This window comes from Dendrobates tinctorius, unplaced genomic scaffold (assembly GCF_039654945.1).
Source record: "Dendrobates tinctorius isolate UK_male_01 unplaced genomic scaffold, ASM3965494v1 ptg000029l, whole genome shotgun sequence".
In the NCBI taxonomy this organism is placed as follows: Eukaryota; Metazoa; Chordata; class Amphibia; order Anura; family Dendrobatidae; genus Dendrobates; species Dendrobates tinctorius.
Genome location: NW_027361697.1, coordinates 40,399,821 through 40,422,336, shown reverse-complemented (window position 1 = coordinate 40,422,336; position 22,516 = coordinate 40,399,821). Strand labels below are relative to the sequence as shown.

Here is a 22,516-nt window from a genome sequence, read left to right as displayed (position 1 = left end):
TGATGCCATCCGGGTGCTGTATGTGTTTTTCCACGGACCTATAGACTTGTATTTTCTCTTTTCATCCATGATTTTGGAGAGAAACTGACATATCCCTGTGAGTTTTGCAAGAACAAACGGTCCATATTACAGCTGATCAGTGGTGTTACCAGCAGAGATCTACTTTGTGATCAACTTATGGTAATCCGAACTTGGAGCTATAAACAATTTACTGTATAAATTACAGAATTTCCAAAGAACCAGTCACCTGAAAAAACGCTATTAACCTGCCGATATGTAGTTAATCTGCAGGTTCATAGCGTTGTGAACCTGCTTGGCGCTGGCACTCAGGCACACACTACCGGGAGGAAATGAACTTTATTCCTCCTGACAGTGTTCGGGTTGCAGTCATATTGGCGGCGCTGGCATGGGTTAAGTCACCCCTCAGTGCATGGAGAGCAGCGGCTGTAACCACGATCCTGGCACTGACAGACAGCAGTTCAACATTGGGGCCAGCTGTCAGTCAGTGCTGGGGCCGAGATTACAGCCACTGTTCTCCATGAACTGGCCGGTGTCCACATCTGCGCTGAGAAGTTTGGATAGCACAGGCAGTCAGACTATTGCAACTTCAAGTCTCCTAAGGTCACTATTAAATTCAGTAAAAAAATAATTATTACCGTATTTATTATTTTTTACAAATTTCAAACATGTTTTTCACCACTTAAATAATAATTAAAAAAAACATTGTGGAGTTGCACTTTTTTCTTACAATTTCACAGCACTTTTTTCTCATTTTCCTGTACACTATGTGGCATAATGTCATTCAAAAGTACAACTCATCCCGCAAAAAACAAACCCTCATGCTGCTATATGGCTGGAAAAATAAAAAAGTTATGGCTCTTGGAAGGAAGAAAGATATATCAGATGCCTTGTTCTTAAGAAAGCCACTTTTATCCGATTATGCAAATGAGTCCTTCCAGGCTCTGAGGAGGACGCTGCCCGGAAGATGAGTCTGTTTCTTCACTACCTTACGCTATGTTTCATCCTCCACAGCTTCACTCTGTGACGTCGGGTGCTCGGCCAGAAATCTTGTGCCTGCACATTCCATCTTCCTGTGTTCCTTTTCAGTGTTCCTCCCTTCTATGGGCATTGGCTTAATGTTCCTTATGAGCAGGCACCGGCAAGACACTGGTATCTTCTGCTCCCAGTGTTCTCCGGCGAACAGAAACCTTGCATTACACAGTACCATTGACTCACTGGTGCCTGCGCAGAAGGAACGTGAAGCCAATGCCCATAGAAAGGTGGGACACTGAAGAGGAACACCGAGAGATGGAATGCGCAGGCGCGAGATTTTCGGCTGAGCACCCAACATCACAGGGACAAAGTGACACTGTAGGAGGCAATACATGGGAGAGACAGTTATATTTCGGGCAGCATCCTCCCCATAGCTTGGAAGAACTCATTTGTATAATCACATAAAATAAGATTTCTCAACAACAAGGCATCTGATATGAGGCATAGAGGTGAGGTCAGACCTTTTCAGCAATCTTTAACCCGTATCCCCATATTAAAAGGTTAGATCACTCAAATGTGCTGACAGATTACCTTTAAGTAAAATACTGTGTTTTGCGGAACATAAGACACACCTGAAATTTTGGGGAGGAAAATAGGATTTTTTTTTTAATAAAATGGAGGTGCATCTTATAATACGTTTTTAAGGTAGCTTACTGTGCTTGGGGTGGCTGCAGTAGAACTGAGTCCCAAAAGGCATGGTCCCTGCTTCAAAAAGCTGGCAGCAGTAGGAGTGAGGCGATACTGAGGTCCCTGGGCTGGAAAGACGGGACATTCGGCGGTCCGAGGCTGCAGTGGGGCTCAGGCTTTTACAAAATTTTGGGAGGATTGGAAGTGCGGGACCTCCGACATTTTCTGAAAGCCCAGGGCTCGCTGCAGCCTCGCACCGCCAAACACCTCCTCCTCCCAGCCTGGGGCCCACAGCATTGCCCCATTCCTGCAGCAGTGACCCTGCCTCCTTGGACCCCACTCCACTGCAGCTACTTTCGCATTATAGGATGCTCCCCCTTTTCTCCCCAAATTTGGAAGAAAATAGTGCATCTTATAATCCCAAAAATACGGTAGGTTACTTGCATTTTTTTCAAAAATATGCACTGCAAAAAACTCACCATAAACTGCGGAAACATAGTCTAAAAGTTCAGAATTTTTAATTCATACAGGAAATCCTTGATAGCTCCAAGGTGTAACATTACTAAGATATTAGAAAAAAGGTACTCCAGCGTAGAAAAATATAAAACTTTGTCTTCAATGGAAAAAAAATGTATAAAAACAGGCACAATGTGGACAACATATAGATCCCAGAGCGCTACCAACCGACGCGTTTATATTTTGCCATGCTGGAGTACCTTTTTTCTTCATTCTTTGGAACTTGCACGCCCAAGCCCAGGTGGCTCAGTGCGTGGAACTCATTCTTGGAAAGAGACTGCAAATGGTGAGCTGACTTTTCCCATTCCCTATTCCTTTTTTTATATATATTACTAAGATATTGTATTGTAAGCGATTTTTGGATGGTGCATCATTAGGCTTGTAGAAGCTGAAGTCTGTTAGTAAATGTTTACTTTTTATTGCTTGCTGATTAAATATTATAAAAATGTCAGCAAAAAAATTAAAAACTATAAGGATTGGCCAAAACAAAGTACCATAGGTAGAGTGTCAAGAACAGATGTTACTTTGCACTTATGCAGTTTTTGACCTATTAATAGGTACAATTTTTTTAATTAGATACAAGTAACACTACCAAAAGACAAGCAATTAATATTGACAAATCAAACAGCAAATAACACTTTGGATTGAAAATTGAATCGTACAAAATACTGTACACCAGTATTAAGTGTTTACAGTAAAATTAGGACAAAGGTGGCCTAATATTATAAAGAAACGGTGAATAGCTAAAAAACAAAACATGACCACATTGGCAGCAATATCATCATAAAGGGGTCATTGGAGGCAAATTCACTTGGGCCTCTGAGCTTGACGGGACCACAATAATCTCTCAGCCCTTTATGCCAAGACCGGTACTAGCACCTGGGCCTGAAGTTTTTAGTTAATTTCATATTAAAAAATACTAATAAACTTTGTTGATTTATCGAATCCTGCTGAAAATTTCTATTCCGAAGTGGTCCTTGAAAACAGTAGAGGGTCTCGTAATAATGGAAATTTTATAAGGAAAAATAGAATATTTGTAGAAAACTATTTTCATCTGCATATCATTTGTTAGCAAAGTATTTAAATCCATAGTAATGCTAGCCCTTATGAGATGTTTTGATTTAGACTTAGTTTAAACCCCTCCTAAAATTAAAAAAAAGGACCCATTGAAAATAAAAGCAGCTTACAGTGGGTACAGAAAGTATTCAGACCCCTTTCAATTTTTCACTCTTTGTTTCACTGCAGCCATTTGGTATATTCAAAAAAGTTCATTTTTTTCTCATTAATGTACACTCTGCACCCCATCTTGATAGAAAAAAACCCAGAAATGTAGAAATTTTTGCAAATTTATTAAAAAAGAAAAACTGAAATATCAAATGGTCATAAGTATTCAGACCCTTTGCTCAGTATTGAGTAAAAGCACCCTTTTGAGCTAGTACAGCCATGAGTCTTCTTGGGAATGATGCAACAAGTTTTTCAGACCAGGATTTGGGGATCCTCTGCCATTTCTCCTTGCAGATTCTCTTCAGTTCCGTCAGGTTGGATGGTGAACGTTGGTGATCAGCCATTTTCAGGTCTCTCCAGAGATGCTCAATTGGGTTTAGGTCAGAGCTCTGGCTGGGCCAGTCAAGAATGGTCACAGAGTTGTTCTGAAGCCACTCCTTTGTTAGTTTAGCTGTGTGCTTAGGGTCTGCCTTGTTGGAAGGTGAACCTTAGGCCAAGTCTGAGGTCCAGAACACTCTGGAAGAGGCTTTCATTCAGGATATCTCTGTACTTGGCCGCATTCATGTTTCCTTCAATGGCAACCAATCATCCTGTCCCTGCAGCTGTAAAACAAGCCCCATAGCATGATGCTGCCATCACCACGTTTTATTGTTGAGATTGTATTGTGCAGGTGATGAGCAGTGCCTGGTTTTCTCCACACATACCACTTAGAATTAGCACCAAAAAGGTCTATCATCTCATCAGACCAGAGAATCTTATTTCTCATAGTCTGGGAGTCCTTCTTGTATTTTTTTAGCAAACTCTAGGCGGGCTTTCATATGTCTGGCCCTGAGGAGAGGCTTCCGTAGGGCCACTTTGCCATAAAGGCCCGACTGGTGGAGGCTGCAGTGATCGTTGACTTTGTGGAACCTTCTCCCATCCCCCTACTGCATCTGTGGAGTTCAGCCACAGTGATCTTGGGGTTCCTATTTACCTCTCTCACCAAGACTCTTCTCCCACGATTGCTCAGTTTGGCTGGACAGTCAGGTCTAGGAAGTCTTCTGGTGGTCCAAAACTTCTTCCATTTAAGGATTATGGAGGCCACTGTGCTCTTAGGAACCTTGAGTACTGCAAAAATTATTTTGTAACCTTGGCCAGATCTGTGCCTTGCCACAATTCTGTCTCTGAGCTCCTTGGCCAGTTCCTTTGACCTCATGATTCTCATTTGGTCTGACATGCACTGTGAGCTGTGAGGTCTTATATAGACAGATGTGTGCCTTTACAAATCAAGTCCTATCAGTTTAATTAAACACAGCTGGACTCCAATGAAGGGGTACAACCATCTCAAGAAGGATCGCAAGGAAATGGACAGCATGTGACTTAAATGTGAGTGTCTGAGCAAAGGGTCTGAATACTTATGACCATGTGATATTTCACTTTTTCTTTTTTTAAGAAATTTGCAAAAATTTCTACATTTGTTTTTTTTCAGTCAAGATGGGGTGCAGAGTATACAGTAATGAGAAAAAAATTAACTTGTTTGAATTTACCAAATGGCTGCAATGAATCAAAGAGTGAAGAATTTAAAGGGGTCTGAATACTTTCTGTACCCACTGTATATTCATCTCCCAGTCTGGCACCATTCCAGTAATGTCTGCCCTGCGTCTTCCAGAACTCACTTGACAATGTTATGTCATGTGAGTGCTAGGGATGAGCGAGTACTGTAGTATTCGGACTCGCTGTACTCGTTACGAGTACCTCTTAATACTCGGGTACTCGTAACGAGTACTGAGTCCAATGTAAGTGTATGGGAAATGCGATTAATGGGTGGGTACTGTGCGAAGACTGTGCCAGGCTATGCGGGACTGTGCTGGCCTGGGCTGGGACTGTGCCGGGCTGTGCGGGACTGTGCTGGCCTGTGCGAAAAGACTGTGCAAAGACTGTGCCATGCTGTGCCGGACTGTGCAGGGCTGTGCGGGGACTGTGCGGGACTGTGCTGGGCTGTGTGGGACTGTGGTGGGCCGTGCTGGGCTGTGCAGGGACTGTGCGGGCTGTTGCGAATATTGCGAGGCGAGTAGTGAAATACTCGCGAGGATTCGAGTACCGCATTACTCGCCGAGTACTGAATCCTCACAAGTATGCTTGCTCATCCCTAGTGAGCGCCAATTCACTCACACTTTCCTTGGACAAAACTTAGACGTCTGGGGAAGGGGTGGTTTGAGCTCTCTAGCCCATCAGCGTCTGACGACTGTAATGTCATGTAAACGTTGCAGCCAATGTGACATGAGTGCCAGTAGGTTTAGGGCCAACACTACTGGAATGGTGCCAGAGGAGAGCAAAAGCAGTTTTTATTTTCAAAGGAGCACAGTTTCATTCAAGAAGCAGTGGACAACCTGGATAAATGGAAATTTACCCTTTAAGGAATGTCTCCACTAGTAGAGTCTTAGGTGACAAATACTGTATGCTTTCAAGTGGGAAGAGACAAGAAACACAGGCTGGATAGAGTTGACCTCCAAGTCTGTCATTACATCTCCTATATAACCACTTACAGTGAGCTGAGGACTTTCAATTCCCACCCAGTATATAGGCATAGACTGAAGAATTGTTGCTCTAAATAAATAAAAATATGTAAGTTATTGGAAAAAGATGTAATATGTGCACACGTATCCTGCATGGATTTCAAAGAGAGAGTTAGCTACACAATGAAAAAATGACATCTATGTACTCTATATACTGTTAAGGCATGTTCACACGTAGCACCTTTGCTGTGTTTTTTTACATGAGCAGTAATCATTCCCCCTGCACATTGACTGACAGCCTGCTCTACATACACAAGCTGTGCACACGCTGCAGTGCAGGCTGTCAGAGTGCTAGGAACTATTACAGCACAGTCACTGTGTAAGGAGCGGTGACTAACACCTCCCTAATGACTGAAAGTGAGTGGCTGCAGGGAGAATAAAGCTAATATTCTCCTTGTAGCTGCTGCTCGAGTAATTCTACTAGTCATTACATAATTGCCATGTACCAGAAGATTACCCCTATATCTGCAGTTATTTATTTTTTTTAGGTGTCAAGTTCTCTTTATAAAAATATCTATTGCCCTGCTTAAAAAGTCGACTAATTTTTCAACTCTACAATGTCACTTTACAACATGGTACATTTACTAGTAAGTGGAGCGGAGTTCCATAGAATGGAAGATATAATTGTATTGTTATCAATGTCAAAGAGGTTATTGATGCTAATGTTCTTTATCTGTTGGGTAGAGCAACCAAGAATTAACTTATATGACTTGCAAAAAAAAAGAGAAAAGTTAATTTGTTTGGAATGTGATATACTAATCTGGTTATCTCACATAACAGTGTAGCATGGTTAATATATGTCTTAAAATAATCAATAATGCGATAGCAATAGGTATGTAGACATATACAAAGGGCTCCAAGGTTGCTGTCTTACAAGGACAGAAGTATAAACCTCTAAATTTCTTAAGAAATGTAAACAGTATGTTACTTGTATCTTACTGTATACACACACATATATTACATGCATTATGGTTATTGAATGAGTTTTCCCCTACTTTAATATATATTTTCAATGGGCCCAGGCTGTTGTAATGAAAAACATCCTATACTCACCTATAGATTGGCACTGCTGTATTTCACTGGCTACTGTATCGCCTGCTGGACAACCATCAAACATTGCTGATTTCAGGGCATCAACATCTAGAAGGAGCATTATGTGACTGCTAGAGCCAGTCAGAGGCCTCTGATCGACTGCTGCCTTCACACGTCATCCAAAAAGGAAACCAACCCAACTATCTGTAACTCAGTAGCTGTTAGCCACATTGTGCCACCATGAGTGTTCTCACCAACCCTGACTAGCTGCCAGTAAAACCAATACCAGGTAAATGATTGTCTAAAACATAGTTTGCATGGCACAGGTACTTATCCACTTACTTTTTTGCAGAAAATTCACTTTTTACCGAGAGCCTCTTGGTCCACTACACAACAGGATGAAATCATCCATGATTTCCGGATCATCAGTTTATCTAAGCTCACATTATACTCATCATAGGCCCAGCTATTGTCTGCCCAGGGCTAAAACATTTTTTAACTCAACCTGTCTTAGCTCCCCTCGTGGCTGATGTATCTCACAGATATATCAAAGCTGGCACCTCTTGGAAAAGCGGCCCCATAGCTACAGCCTGTAGACATCTTCTAAAGTTTTTTCTCTATGTAGGTTGTAAGAACTGGATCTTGAGATGGTTTAGTGAATCCTGCATTGAGCTGGGTGTTGGACATGATGACCCTGGAGGTCTCTTCCAACTCTAACATTCTATGATTCTAACTCACAGCCTCTTGTCTATGGAATCTCAACAACACTGTAGATAACCCTCTTTCTCACATCCTCCCAGCCTTCAATAAAGTAACTTGGCACTCAACTGAATGATTCGTTATAAATGAAGTTTTTATTTGTGTGCAGTCCTACATGTAGGACTGCACACAAATAAAAACTTCATTTATAAAGGATCATTCAGTTGAGTGCCAAGTTACTTTATTATTTGCTTGGGTCTGGGTAACCTACTTGTGCACCTTGTGGTAGTGCCACGCTATACTTGACACATCTTCCCAGCCTTCAGCCCACTGACATTGCCACAAAGGTCAAAGGGGCTTGTCCAATCAAAACTCTCATGAGGAACAGGTCTATGACGACCATTAAAATAGGCCAATCACGGGTTCCCCAGGAACTAAATGTGAACCAATTGTATACTTATGGGTAGTTGTGGTATAGCCATTAGTGCCAAACCGCTTCTTTATCTGCCCCTCCTATCAGCACTGTAATGCAAACAATGCAGTCACCTACATCCGCACCAGATCTTTTCTGGTCTATGCTGGTAATGGCATCTTCTCCTCCTGACAACGAATTACCATATTTTTCAGATTATAAGACGCACTTTTTTCCCAAAAAATTTTCGGGGAAAATGGGGGTGCATCTTATAATGCGGATATACCCTACCAGCCGCAGAGGAGCAGGGCCCCAGGGTCGTTGCTGCAGGAGGGAAGAGTGGAGCATTGCTGCAGGCTATAATGAAGGGGTGTTCGGATGTGCGGCGCGCCGCTGCAGGTGTTTAGTGCTGCGGGTGTCCTTTGCTGCTGCGGATGTCCGGTGCTGCACTGAGATCTTATCTCCCGAGATCTTGGTGCCAAGATCTCCATCTGCGCATGCGCTGCCCCAGCAGCCATTTTCCCGGAGTCCACCGCATAGGAAACCATGAAACTGCGGCAGCTTTGGTTTTTCACAAAATGTTGGCAGCCCCCGCAGTAGCACTGGACATCCACAGCCGTACCAGACACCCGCAGTGGCGCAGCGCACATCCAAGCACTCCCTCATCCCAGCCTGTGGCCTACAGCAATTCTCCACTCTTGCCTCCTCCAGCCGCGACCCTGGGACCCTGATCCACCGCAGCCACCACGCCCAGTAAGCAATAAGACGCATGGATTATAAGAAGCACCACCATATTATGAAAAAAAAGTTTTTTTCCTATTTCTCTCCTCAAAATTTGGGGTGCGTCTTATAATCCAGAGCGTTTTATAATCTGCAAAATACAGTAACTAGCATTCTCTTTTCCAACTACTGTGACCGGGCTTAGCAATGCCATCACACTTAGGAACCCACTAGTTTATGCAACCCAGGACTTTAAATGGAATCCTACAGCTGATACATGTATTAGACACACACTATAGTTTCAGTTAATTATGTTTTTCTCTGAAACACTGCAGCATTTCAGAAAAAAACCCCATACATTTAAATACGTCCGGGACAATGCTGCCCGGGCGGCTAGTTCAAGAGGCCGGTCCCTGGTGGTTTCTCTCCTTGACTGACAGGTTTCAACCCTGCTCATTATGGACCTGCCTCTTGAACTAGTCACCTGGGTGGCATGGTCCCGGACAGTTGTAAATATATGTTTTCTTTGAAAGACAGCAGTATTTCAAAGTGAAACACACCTGGATGAAAGGACGAAGCCAGTATGATACATGGAGCCTGAACCATAGGCAGCATGTGCTGCCTTTAAGGTGTGCAGTCTATGTAAAGCTTTCCATCCCAAACCATGGCACATTGCATTTACAATTTACGTATAAAGCCGAAGTCTATTCATGCCATACAAAGAAAGGCTCTTCATCACATCTTAATGGGGTTGTCCATTACTCGGACAATACCTTCTCAATGACTAGATTCCCTCATGTAAAAAAAAACAAAACATCTGGCACTTCCCTCTGGTGCCCTTCTAACCATGTTATCACCGAATCTCCTTGGAGTCACACAGCGGCTGCAGGATCCATGTGACATAATCAATTGCTGCTTATGGACAACTTCATTCTCACTTCCTTCAGACAAAAATGACATCCGGAGGAAGTGAGAGCTGCTGCTGCCGTCAGACTCCCCCCCAGATGTCAGTTACATACTCAGGAGGTGAGACTGAAGCTGCCCATAAGCGGCTGCTGATTGGCTGCGGGGCTCGTATAGCATAACAATGTCACACGAACCCAGGAGATCAGAGTTAACATCACCAAAATGATGCCAAGTCCATGTTGTTTTTAATTTACATTGGGAAATTTAGCAATTGAGAAAGGGTTGACTGAGTGGTGGACAACACCTTTGATGTATCAGCCAAATTGAATCTGCATTTAATTACATTCAATTGACCCCAACTAAAAGAATACTCACTTAAATATCACTCTGCTGACCGATGCTGGTGCCACCCACCGAGCGGAGATGCTGGATTTGCTGCTTGAATCTTTATGGGTAACAGTGGAATCCTGGGAAAGACATAACAGATATACCAACAAACAGGTACTATCTATAGCACAAAGAACTAGGATTCACAAGTAGACCTGATTGTGGTTCTGATGATGAAAGAGTTAGGGTACCGTTACACTTAGCGATGCACCAGCGATCCCGACAACGATATGGATCGCTGGTGCATCGCTAAGTGGTCGCTAGTGAGCTGCCACACAGGCAGATCTCACCAGCGACATAGCAGGGGTTGGGGGTCGCTACTTACCTGTCAGACGCGGCGATCCTGACGTCCTCCCGCCCGCGGCACCACAGGAAGCCCAGCAGGAAGCGCCCGATGAGAAATGGCCCAGGACGTTCTCGCGCAACCAGCGATGAGCAGCGGGGGAGCCGGTAGGAGGCAAGTATCACATGTAGCGATATCGCTAGCAATATCGCTGCTACGTCACAAAATCGGTGACCTTACAGCGATATTGCTAGCGATATCGCTATGTGTAACGGGCTTTAGTCTGTAGATTCGATTTGAGAAAAAAACACTTTTTAATTCACGTCTGTTGGATCCTATTGGAATTATTCATCAAGCGCTGGTCATCACTCCCATCCTCCAAGCAATCATCTACAGTTTTCTCTGTCCCTGGAGGTACTGCAGCAGCTGATTCTCACTTAGATACCTCAGTTGTGGGTATATCACAACCCCAAGAAGTGAGCAGTTTCCTGTTATCTCATCTTTTTTGTCCACCAGATAACACCCTGTTTGCGCTTTTTGTCTCCCTGTTTATGATGTGATTAAAAACAGAGTAGCTGAATCCTTCTAAGCTCTATGTAGAAACAGGAGATCAATTTTCCCTGCATGAGTCATCACTGCAAAAGTCCCTGGCAGGGGGAGGAGAGAGCAGCTGGGCCAAGAGCTGAAGAGGGGGATGACTCATGCAAGGAAAAGAGACTTCCTGCTTCTACATAGAACAGAGAAAGAGAAGAATTTGCTTTGTAGAAAGGCAAAAATAAGCAATTGTAAGTACATAGTGCTGTATAATATGATGACTGCAATATATTAAGAGAACAATTTTGATGGGAGGAGGAGGAGGGCTTCTTTAATGATTGAATCAGATCAGTATCTGTCTGTCTCATGGTGCATAACTGGATAGAAAGATACTTCATAATATCTATTGATATTAGAATAATTTCCTGTAAAAGCAAGACTATTAAAATAAACATCTGTATAGATTCTACATTCTGGGATTGGCAAGAAATTACAGGAAATTAGAGTTTCTCACAATCCTACAATCTTTAGACCCTTGCACTTGAAAATTGGTTCTTCCTATAATAGGACTGTGGTAAACAATGGCTATTATTGCACTTTTTTTAGAGTGCAAATGTACATCATAACAGATGGTCCCAAATGAGGGTCTCTCTCTAGGAACCAGAGGGAAGGAATTTGATTCTGCTCACTCTGAAGTAATACATGAACTGTCATTGATTTGAATGCACTTGGGACAATCAATAAGAAGGGTCTTTGATAATACAATAGTTTGGATGAATTGACATTTTGATTCATTGAAATACTTTTGAATTTACAGTATTGCAAAGAGGGACCATCACAACTGCCTGAGCACTTTCTCATTAAAATTTTTGATGGTTTCTCACTATTTGCCGATTTTAGTACCTCTCAATCTCTAAATCATTGAGCCTAAATTTAAAAAAAAAAAAAAAGGAAGTCGGAAGATAATATTATGTCATCCAGATTATATAGATCTAGTTAGACAAAGTCATATATACTCACAACATTGCCACAATTGAGATTTTGTGAATTCTGAGCTGTCACAATGAAATGGCCAACAATTTCATTTCCAGGTACAGTACGAGCTTGCAGAAGAAATCCTTTGAAATGCATTCCTGGATTTGCCTGTAGGGTGACTTTCAGTAGTTGGAAGAGTTATTACTTGTATATGCCTTGTCCAATAGTTTAACGTCTAAGATTGTTATATATACATACACCAAATACTCATTCATAACGGTAGGTAAAAATAAAGACTTTCACCTGATTTACAGCGACAGATTTTTTTTTACTATAGAAAGAAATAACCACACGCCTTTATACATGTTTTCTGAAACCCCCCCAAAATCATTAGTTCACTGTTATTCGTATGGACAGGTTTGAAAAAAGATGGAGTATATTCTAGTTGTAGAGAGATTCCTTGAAATGATATTAATTATTAGCAAATTATGGAATTCCATGTCTTCTGTACTCTAACTTTTCTTATCACCCCTCATATTTCGTAATTTAAAGGGGTTGTCCACTACTCAATCAACCCCCTTCTAAAATACTACACTTCCCAATGAAAAAATAAAAACAAACTATTCTCACATATACTGGTACTGTTCCAGCGATGTTGACACTGGATCTCCTAAGGCTCACGTGATGTTGTTTATGCCACGTGAACCCTGCAACCAATTAGTGACTGCTATTCAGCTGCTGTGCTCTCATTTTGGATGAACCTCGGATGTTTGAAAGACGTGTGAGCGCAACAGCACATTAGCGACTGCAGGGTGTAACGCTAGTCACTTCTCACCGCCAAGCCATGAGTCAGAATGGTCAAGGAGTCCAAGGTCAGAAGCCAGAAGGGTACGTCATAAACAGAAGGAAGAGACAAAAGCCTAGTAAGGTAACATTCAGAGGTCAGAATACCAGGAGGCTAGCGGATCAGAGCAGAAGGGGTTAAACAGACGGATGGTCAGAACAAGATCCAAGGTCAGGCAACAAAAGATCAAAATACAGAGCACAATGCACAGAGAAAGCAAACCACACTTAGCTGAATGTACATCTGTCAGTGGTCTGGCAGAAACAGCTCAGTTAAGTAGCTTGGCAATCACCTGGGATAATGAACACCTAGAGACAGCCTATGCCTCCTAGTCTCAGATTGGACAGTCAAGCTGTCAATCAACACATTGACAGCTCAGCATGCCCTGTACCAGATTGGATGGCTGAGCTGTCAATAACTGTATCCCAGACACACTGAGGGGTGGAACTGTGACACAGGACTCACATGGCATAACAGAGTCATGCAAGCCTCCAGACCTGCCTCCTACATTGCTGGAACAGCGCCAGCACAGCTGGTGAGTAGAAGGTGTTTTTATTTTACATTATTATACATTGTGGCTTGTATTATTAAAGAAGAGTTGTCCAAGTTGTGGACAACCCATTTAATATTATTCTAATCTAAAGGCTAAGGACTAGAATTATAAGACACTATTCCCATATTTTAATTGTCCTATAATGGACAGGCAGCAATTTCTTCCAAATATTGATTATATAAGACAATTAATCAGGTTTAATACCATCTAATCCTATTGTTTGGATGTATATCTATCTCACACAGTCTGTGATTGCTTCATTAGAAATCTATCAAGGAAAGTCTAAGTTACTTCCAGAAGACCTGTTTTGCTTTCTTCTCTTCACCTACTTCCAGCTGCCCTCCTGCTAAAGTATTGAATTAGAAAAAAGGATAACGTTGTTGTAGGTGAACATTATTACAATTTCAGCAATATTTTACTATAAACTATTAAACTGTTTCTTTGATTATGAGATTTGAAAGAAAAGAGAAAAAGGCAAAAATGTGAACCATCTATGATTCCGTTAGAAAGATTATCTGGATATAGATGAAATAAGGAAAACCATATATTGACTTACCTGTGATTTCATCTCCTGGTCTGTATGAGTAGCTGGAAGCAGAGACAATGTATGGTGGCTCTGTTGTCTGTGATACTGTTGTGCCATGTTCTGGCTTCATTGTGTCACATGCTTTATAGACCAGACCATTGCTAAATGTGGACACATGTGAAGCCAAAAACCCAAGAATCAGGAATCCAAACAAGTACATTCTCTTCTGAAAGAAAAATGCAAATTAAAATATTGGTACCACATTTATTGTCAGTGCAGAAATACAGCACGGTGTTAAATAATATCATTATTAGCTACATATTACTAATAACTATATCAGTAAGGGTTCTTTGACACATACCATGTTTTTGCTCTCCGGTTTTGCGGCCCCAGTAGATTTCTATGGGTTGCAAAATCGGCCCACAAAAATTCCACGGTGTGCCGTGTGCCGTATGGCCGTATTTGCGGCCGTGAAAAAAGATCGAGCCTGATCAATCTTTTTCACAGCGTACGGACACGGCCCCCATTGAAAATCAATGCACTGTCAATCCGGTTTTGTGGAACGCCGTTTTTTCCCCCCCAATACTTCTTCCATAGTATTGAAAATATAAAAAATGTCGATCCGAAAGTTTGTTGCGGTCCGTTATTGCCTCAAACCGCCTCAAAAGTGTTTATACTTATAAAATAAACAGTGCAAGTATTCACATTCCCTGGGTCCAGGTCTTGCTCTCCGCCTCTGCTATGGTATCTGCTTTAGCTGTAGCTGTTAAGTCACGTCGACATCGCGCACCACCACTGCCAATCACTAAGCTTAGTGACTCTGCTGATCTAGATAGCACAAGCCACTGAGCTCAATGATTGCCTCCAGTGTGGATTTGCAATGTCAATGTGATGTCCCAGCTACAGGAAACCATAGGAAGGTTGCAGAAGATACTACATGATCTATCCCTAATATTCTAAAGATTGCATTATAGAGTAATGCTGCATAGGAACCCCAAAGGTTTTAAGCATCCATAACATCAATATAAGACAGTTAAGGATAAAGAATAAGAAGAGCAGGAGCTGCAGAACCATTTCAGCAGATTGTGAGAATAGGTGGGCATGGCTGTCAAGTCACACTCCACACAGCTACTGTACAAAAGATTGCCATTTTTCTATATAGGTGAAGCTTGACACTGCTTGTTTGCTGAACCATATTCTACTCAACATATTGGGGATTGTAACATTAGCTTATTCTGGTGAAACCTGGTATTTATCAATAATGCAACCCATATAAGTCAATGAGATCTGTTGGATGCTGGTGGTATCCAGGTAATTTGGAGTGATGAGACCAAAATTGAACTTTTTGGCCACAACCATAAATGTTTCATTTGGAGAGAGGTCAACAAGGCCTATAATGAAAGGAACACCATTCCTACTGTAAGGCACGGAGGTGGATCGCTGATATTTTGGGGATGTGTGAGCTACAAAGGCACAGGAAACTTGATCAAAGTTGAAGGAAAGATTAATGCAGCACGTTAATAGCAAATACTGGAGGCAAATTTGCAATCATCAACCCGGAAGCTGCGCATGGGATGTACTTGGACGTTCCAACATGACAATGATTCAAAACATAAAGCCAAGTGGACCTGTCATTGGCTGCAGCAGAACAAAGTGAAGGTTCTGGAGTGACCATCTCAGTCTCCTGACCTCAATATCATTGAGCCACAATGGGAAGATCTCAAGCACGCAGTTCATGCTAGACATCCCAGGAATTTACAGGAACTGGAGGCTTTTTGCCAAGAAGAGTGGTCAGCTTTACCATCAGAGAAAATAAAGAACCTCATCCACAACTACCACAAAAGACTTCAAGCTGTCATCGATGTTAGAAGGGGCAATACACGGTATTAAGAAATTGAGTATGTAAACTTTTGATCAGGGTCATTTGGATGTTTTGGGTTGTCGTGATTAAAGAGAAAACACAGTAGTTTGACAATAAATGGCTTCACCCAACCACTAAGCATGAGTGGAGAAAAAGTTTTGGTGTTATCATTCAAATTCTCTAAAAATAAGGCCAAGAAAGCAAAAATTCTGCTGGGGTATGTAAACTTTTGAGCACAACTGTATAAAGATGAATCCATAATTTGCATGTCAGCAAACAACGACTCAGAAATTGGATTAATGTCAGATATTCTAGGATATCCAGACATACGTCATAAAGTAGCTGTGTTTACTCTATAATAAATGAGTCATAAAATTACAGTTAGATGAGCCATTTCTAGGGTGTGCAACCTCCTGAACAGATTAGTTTTAACAGTAATGTAAATTTGCTTAATAATAACTTCAAAGACAGCAGGCTATTATTAACACATTACCATATACTGTACAACAGCTTTGAGGTTCATGGCATTTATACATAGAACATAGTATCAGAATGAGTAAATCAAGGTTACTATTATAAAAGACAAGGACCACCTAAATTAAACCAAGAAGACAAATTATTAATTTTAAAATCGATTGTAAACACCTAAAATTCATCAATAAGTACAACAAGAAAAGCATCCATATCAGTTACGGTTTACGAAAAAGCACTAAAAATGAGGAAAAAATACAAGACAAGGAAATGCCTTAGTTAAAGAAATCTCTTATTGCAAATAAGCACAAAACTCATACCTGACAAACACACTTAAAACAGCTACAAATAGCCCAATAATAAAAATATGTAATGTAATAATATGGATTAAATATGGAAGCAAAATTGCAAAAATAAATATACATAAAAAGTGGACATTTACTACTTTAGCACCATGATTTTTAGGTACTATATATTATAAATGTAGATAATGCTCTGTTCTTATGACACAGAGCCCCAATCCCTTAAAGTTATGTCTGTCTGCATATGCCAGTTGAGAGGGTTGAAGAGCTTGCAGCATATAGGTCTAAACCAGTTCCCCATACTTGAGACTTCATGGTCCCCACAGGTCAGGTTTTCAGGATTTCCATAGTAGTGAACAGGTGAGAGAATTCCTGATACCTTGATGATACTTCCACCACCTTTGCAATATTAAGAAAATCCTGAAAACATGATCTATTGGGGACTGGAGTTTGGGAAACACTGGTGTTGTGTCCCACGAATGGAAACAACCTGTAATGTATATTCTCTGTGTTGAGTTTTTTTTATCCTCCAATCAGCAAAATTCCCTGTTATTGCTAGGTAGAATTAGACTGTGTGAAGATTGTCCCTATGTTCCTCCTGTAGTTGAGCTCTGTATTAGGTTGCTCCTCCTGTTGTGAACTCATTTTCTGGTCTGCCTCTGGTTTCTGGTGAGGGAGCTGGATGTGCTGACAGAGGAGTTGTGAGTTCTCTTTCCGGGCTCCCTCTGGTGGTGGCAGAAGGTAATGAAGCTGATCTAATTAACAGACACCTGCCACCTGATAATGAGGATTGGACATCTGGAGTCTCAGACTGGATTTAAGACAGCCGACTCCCATGCTGGTGATTTTTTCCGGCCTCCTGAGGTCATAGTTTCCAGCTCAGTTCCTGCCTTCTCAAGCTAAGTGTTCTCTGCTAATGTTCACATTTGTTTTGGTTTGGTCTATTCAGTTTTTTGTGTGGTCAGCCAGCCCCGGCTGGGGCTGTGCTGAATTTCCATTCTTATGTCACAGTATGTGCCAGTTTGCTTTTTGTCCCTTATTAGATTGGCCTCTTTTTGCTCTGTTCTCAGAATATGCCGTAGGTACGCTTAAAGGCTGCTGTTAGTTGTGTGGTTAGGATCAGGGGTCTGCAATCCACGTAGTTACCAACCTCTCCGGTTTTCTGTGACTTAGCTTGGTCTAGTTTTCCTCCTTGGTGACCCAGTCATAACAGAATCACCAGCCATACCGCCGATTCTAGGGTACTCAAAAGCAGGAAAGAATTGTTAAAAAAAAAAGTGTCAGAAAATTTTTTTTTATATATGTATTTTTTCCTCTTTTTCTCTGGGGCCGTAGGAGGATTTTTTCTCTAATGGAGATTAAGCAATTGTCTGATCGTGTGGAGCAGTTCGTTGCTGAAGTGCGGGGAATTTCCACCTATCTCACTCAGTTACATGCTGTTGAACCAAAGATCCCTATTCTTGATGTGTTTTTTGGGGATCGGTCTAAATTTTTGAGTTTTAAGAATAATTGTAAATTATTTCTTGCCTTGAAGCCTAACTCATCGGGGAGCTCTGTGCAGCAGGTTAAAATTGTCATCTCCTTGCTGCGCGTCGATCCCCAGGATTGGGCTTTTTCTCTGACACCTGAAAATCCTATTCTGACTAATGTGGATGCATTTTTTCAAGTCTTGGGGTTGTTGTATGATGAACCTAATGCTGTTGATCAAGCTGAGAAAACCCTGTTGGCATTGAACCAGGGTCAGGATTCTGCAGAGTTATACTGTCAAAAATTCCGAAAGTGGGCGGTCCTTACTACATGGAATGATGGTGCATTGGCAGCTCTCTTTCGGAAGGGTTTATCAAAGACCGTAAAAGATGTTATGGTGGGATTTCCTGTTCCCTCTGGTCTTGATGATTCTATATCATTAGCCATTCAAGTTGATCGGCGTTTACGTGAATGTAAGACTACTCGACAGGCGTTGCCACCTTTTGAACAAACGTCTGAACCTATGCAATGTGATAGGGTTTTGTCTAGGGCGCAACGTCAGGAGTTTAGAAGGCGTAATAAGCTGTGTTTTTTCTGTGGAGACGCCTCTCATGCTATTTCTGTTTGCCCTAAACGAGAGAAACGTTTTGCACACACATTTGCTGTGGGCGGTGTACAACCTAAGTTTCTTTTTTCAATAACTCTGATCTGCTCCTTATCCACATTTTCCACTAAGGCTTTTGTAGATTCAGGAGCAGCTTTGAATCTGATGGATTTGGACTTTGCTAAACGTTGTGGTTTTCCCATGATACCTCTGTGGACGCCTATTCCTTTGAGGGGTATTGATGGTACATCTTTGGAGGAGAATAAACCTCAGTTTTGGACCCAGGTGATAATGCGAGTTGCCCCAGACCACCAAGAAAATAGAAAATTTTTGGTGCTGCACAATTTGCATGATACTATTGTTCTGGGGTTCCCCTGGTTGCAAACTCATAATCCAGTTTTGGATTGGAAATCTGTGTCTGTGGTGAGTTGGGGTTGTCAGTGTGTTCTTAGGGACACTCCTTTTTTCCCCACCTCTCCTCAGTCTCATGATATTCCTGATTATTTGGCTGATTTTTCTGATGTATTTAGTGAGAGTAAGTCTGCGTCTTTGCCTCCTCATAGGAGTTATGACTGTGCAATTGAGTTGATGCCTGGGTGTAAATTTCCCAAGGGTCGGCTTTTCAACTTATCAGTACCCGAACATGATGCTATGCGATCCTATATTAAGGAGTCATTGGAGAAGGGTCATATTAGACCATCCTCTTCACCCTTTGGTGCTGGGTTTTTTTTTGTGGCCAAGAAAGATGGTTCATTAAGACCTTGTATTGACTATCGTTCCCTTAACAAGATGACGGTTAAATATCAGTACCCGTTACTCCTGATTTCTGATCTATTCTCCAGAGTTAAAAGGGCCTGCTGGTTTACTAAGCTTGACCTCAGGGGGCGTATATTCTTATTCGCATCAAGCACGGGGATGAATGGAAGATGGCGTTTAATACTCCGGAGGGACATTTTGAGCACCTGGTGATGCCTTTTGGGCTCACTAATGCCCCTTCTGTCTTCCAATCCTTTATGAATTATATTTTCTGGGACTTTGTGGATAAGTTTTTGATCATCTATCTGGATGATATTTTGATCTTTTCCAGTGATTGGGATTCTCATGTGGAACATGTCCGGACTGTGTTCCGGATTTTGAGGGAGTATTCCCTATTTGTTAAGGGATCGAAATGCCTCTTTGGTGTACAGAGGATTTCATTTTTGGGATTTATTTTGTCTCCGTCGACTATTGAAATGGACCCAGCCAAGGTACAGGCCATTTATGATTGGGTTCAGCCCCCTTCTTTGAAGGCTGTCCAGAAGTTTTTGGGTTTTGCTAATTTCTATCATAAATTTATAGGTAATTTTTCTGGTATTGTCAAACCACTGACTGATCTGACCAAGAAGGGCGCTGATGTGCTGAATTGGTCTCCAGAGGCTGTCTCGGCATTTCAGGAGCTTAAGCGGAGATTCACGTCTGCTCCAATTTTACGGCAACCTGATGTCTCATTTCCATTTCAGGTGGAGGTAGATGCTTCTGAGATTGGTGCAGGAGCTGTTCTGTCCCAAAAAGATCCTGTGACTTCTAAAATGAAACCCTGTGCCTTCTTTTCTCGAAAGTTCTCCCCATCTGAACGTAACTATGACGTGGGGAATCGGGAATTGTTGACCATGAAATGGGCATTTGAAGAGTGGAGACATTGATTGGAGGGAGCTCACCAACCACAAAAATATGATTTATCTGGAGTCGGCCAAACGCTTGAATCCTAGACAGGCTAGATGGGCCTTGTTTTTCACACGTTTTAATTTTGTGGTCTCTTTACTTCCGGGCACCAAGACTGTTAAGGAAGACGCCCTTTCTAGGAGTTTCATTGCTGATTCTCTTATTGTGACCGAGCCTACTACCATCCTAGGTGAGGGGGTAGTTCTTTCTGCCTTTTCGCCCGATTTGAGACGCACCCTGGAGGAATTTCAGGAGGACAAACCTGAGCGTTGATCTATGGGAAAATTGTATGTTCCTGACCAGTGGAGGAAGAGAGTTATGTCTGAAGTTCATTGCTCCGCATTGGCTGGTCATCCAGGTATTTTTGGTACCAGAGATTTGGTGAGCCGGTCTTTTTGGTGGCCTGCCTTATCTCGTGATGTCAGGAATTTTGTGCAGTCCTGTGGGACTTGTTCTCGGTCTAAACCCTGTTCTCGTTCTAGTGGGTTGTTGATGCCCCTGCCGGGGCCCAAGAGGCCATGGACCCATATTTCAATGGATTTTATTTCTGATCTTCATGTCTCTCAGAGAATGACTGTTATCTGGGTGATTTGTGATAGATTTTCTAAGATGGTCCATCTTGTACCACTCTCAAAGTTGCCATCTTCCTCAGAGTTGGTGCCCTTGTTTTTACAACAGGTGGTTCGGTTGCATGGGATTCCTGAGAACATTGTGTCGGACAGAGGAGTCCAGTTTGTTTCCAGATTCTGGAAAGCCTTTTGTTCCAATCTGGGAATTCAGTTATCTTTCTCCTCTGCGTTTTATACTCAGACCAATGGTCAGACTGAGAGAACAAACCAGACTTTGGAGTCCTATTTGAGATGTTTTATATCTGCTGATCAGGATGACTGGGTCTCATTTTTGCCCTTGGCCGAATTCGCGCTAAACAATAGAGCTAGTTCTGCCACTTTGATGTCGCCCTTTTTCTGTAACTTTGGGTTTCATCCTCGATTTTCTTCAGGGCAAGTGGAATCTTCAGCCTGTCCAGGTGTGGACACTGTGGTAGAGAGAATGCAGCAGATATGGGACCAAGTGGTGGATAAGTTGTCCCTTTCTCAGGAAAAGGCCCAGCGGTTTTCCAACTGGCATAGGACCATTGGTCCCCGGTTTAAAGTGGGTGATATGGTTTGGTTGTCATCAAAGAATATCTCTATGAAGGTTGCGTCTCCAAATTTCAAGCCAAGATTTATTGGACCTTATAAGATTTTGGAAATTCTTAATCCTGTTTCTTTTCGATTGGCTCTTCCAGTTACGTTTAAGATCCATAACGTGTTTCATAAATCTCTGTTGAAGAGGTTTGTTGAGCCAGTAGTTCCTATGGTGGCACCTCCTGTCCCTGTATTGGTTAAAGGCAATATGGAATATGAGGTAGAGAAAATATTGGATTCTCATTTGGCTAGACGGAGACTCCAGTATTTGGTCAAATGGAAGGGTTATGGCCAGGAGGATAATTCTTGGGCCTCTGCCTCTGACATTCATGCCAATAGATTGGTTCGTGCTTTTCACTGGGACCATCCTGATCAGCCTGGTGGCGTGGATGAGGGTTCGGTGACCCCTCCTCAAGGGGGGTACTGTTGTGAACTCATTTTCTGGTCTTCCTCTGGCTTCTGGTGAGGGAGCTGGATGTGCTGACAGAGGAGTTGTGAGTTCTCTTTCCGGGCTCCCTCTGGTGGTGACAGGAGGTAATGAAGCTGATCTAACTAACAGAGACCTGCCACCTGATAATGAGGATGAGGATTGGACATCTGGAGTCTCAGACTGGATTTAAGACAGCCGACTCCCTATTCCCATGCTGGTGATTTTTCTTGCCTCCTGAGGTCTTAGTTTCCTGCTCAGTTCCTGCCTTCTCAAGCTAAGTGTTCTCTGCTAATGTTCACATTTGTTTTGGTTTGGTCTATTCAGTTTTTTGTGTGGTCAGCCAGCCCCGGCTGGGGCTGTGCTGAATTTCCATTCTTATGTCACTGTATGTGCCAGTTTGCTTTTTGTCCCTTATTAGATTGGCCTCTTTTTGCTCTGTTCTCAGAATATGCCAGAGTGCTGATATAGTGGGAGAAGTCTAGTGACTTCAGGGTTTTTTTTGCTATCAGAAGTGTTGGACATTTTTGCAGGGTTTTTTGGCGTGATTGCAGACAGTATCTTTGATTTCCTGTCCTTTCTAGTTAGTGTGGGCCCCATCGTTTGCTCAGCCTCTTTTCCTACCTGTGTTTGTGCTTTCATCTTGTCTC

The 22,516-nt window shown here is 42.2% G+C and overlaps 1 protein-coding gene across 1 annotated transcript in view; it reads right to left on the bottom strand.

Moving 5' to 3' along the window:
* Window positions 1-14,066, bottom strand: part of LOC141085740 (putative ferric-chelate reductase 1) — a 56,309-nt gene extending 42,243 nt beyond the window's left edge. The window contains exons 1-4 of the mRNA XM_073571275.1: window positions 13,877-14,066; window positions 11,969-12,102; window positions 10,120-10,211; window positions 5,946-6,006 (exon numbers count right to left, since the gene is read on the bottom strand). Coding sequence (XP_073427376.1) covers window positions 5,946-6,006; window positions 10,120-10,211; window positions 11,969-12,102; window positions 13,877-14,066 — 477 coding nt within the window. The remainder of the gene's footprint in view (window positions 1-5,945; window positions 6,007-10,119; window positions 10,212-11,968; window positions 12,103-13,876) is intronic.
* Window positions 14,067-22,516: the final 8,450 nt, after the last annotated feature.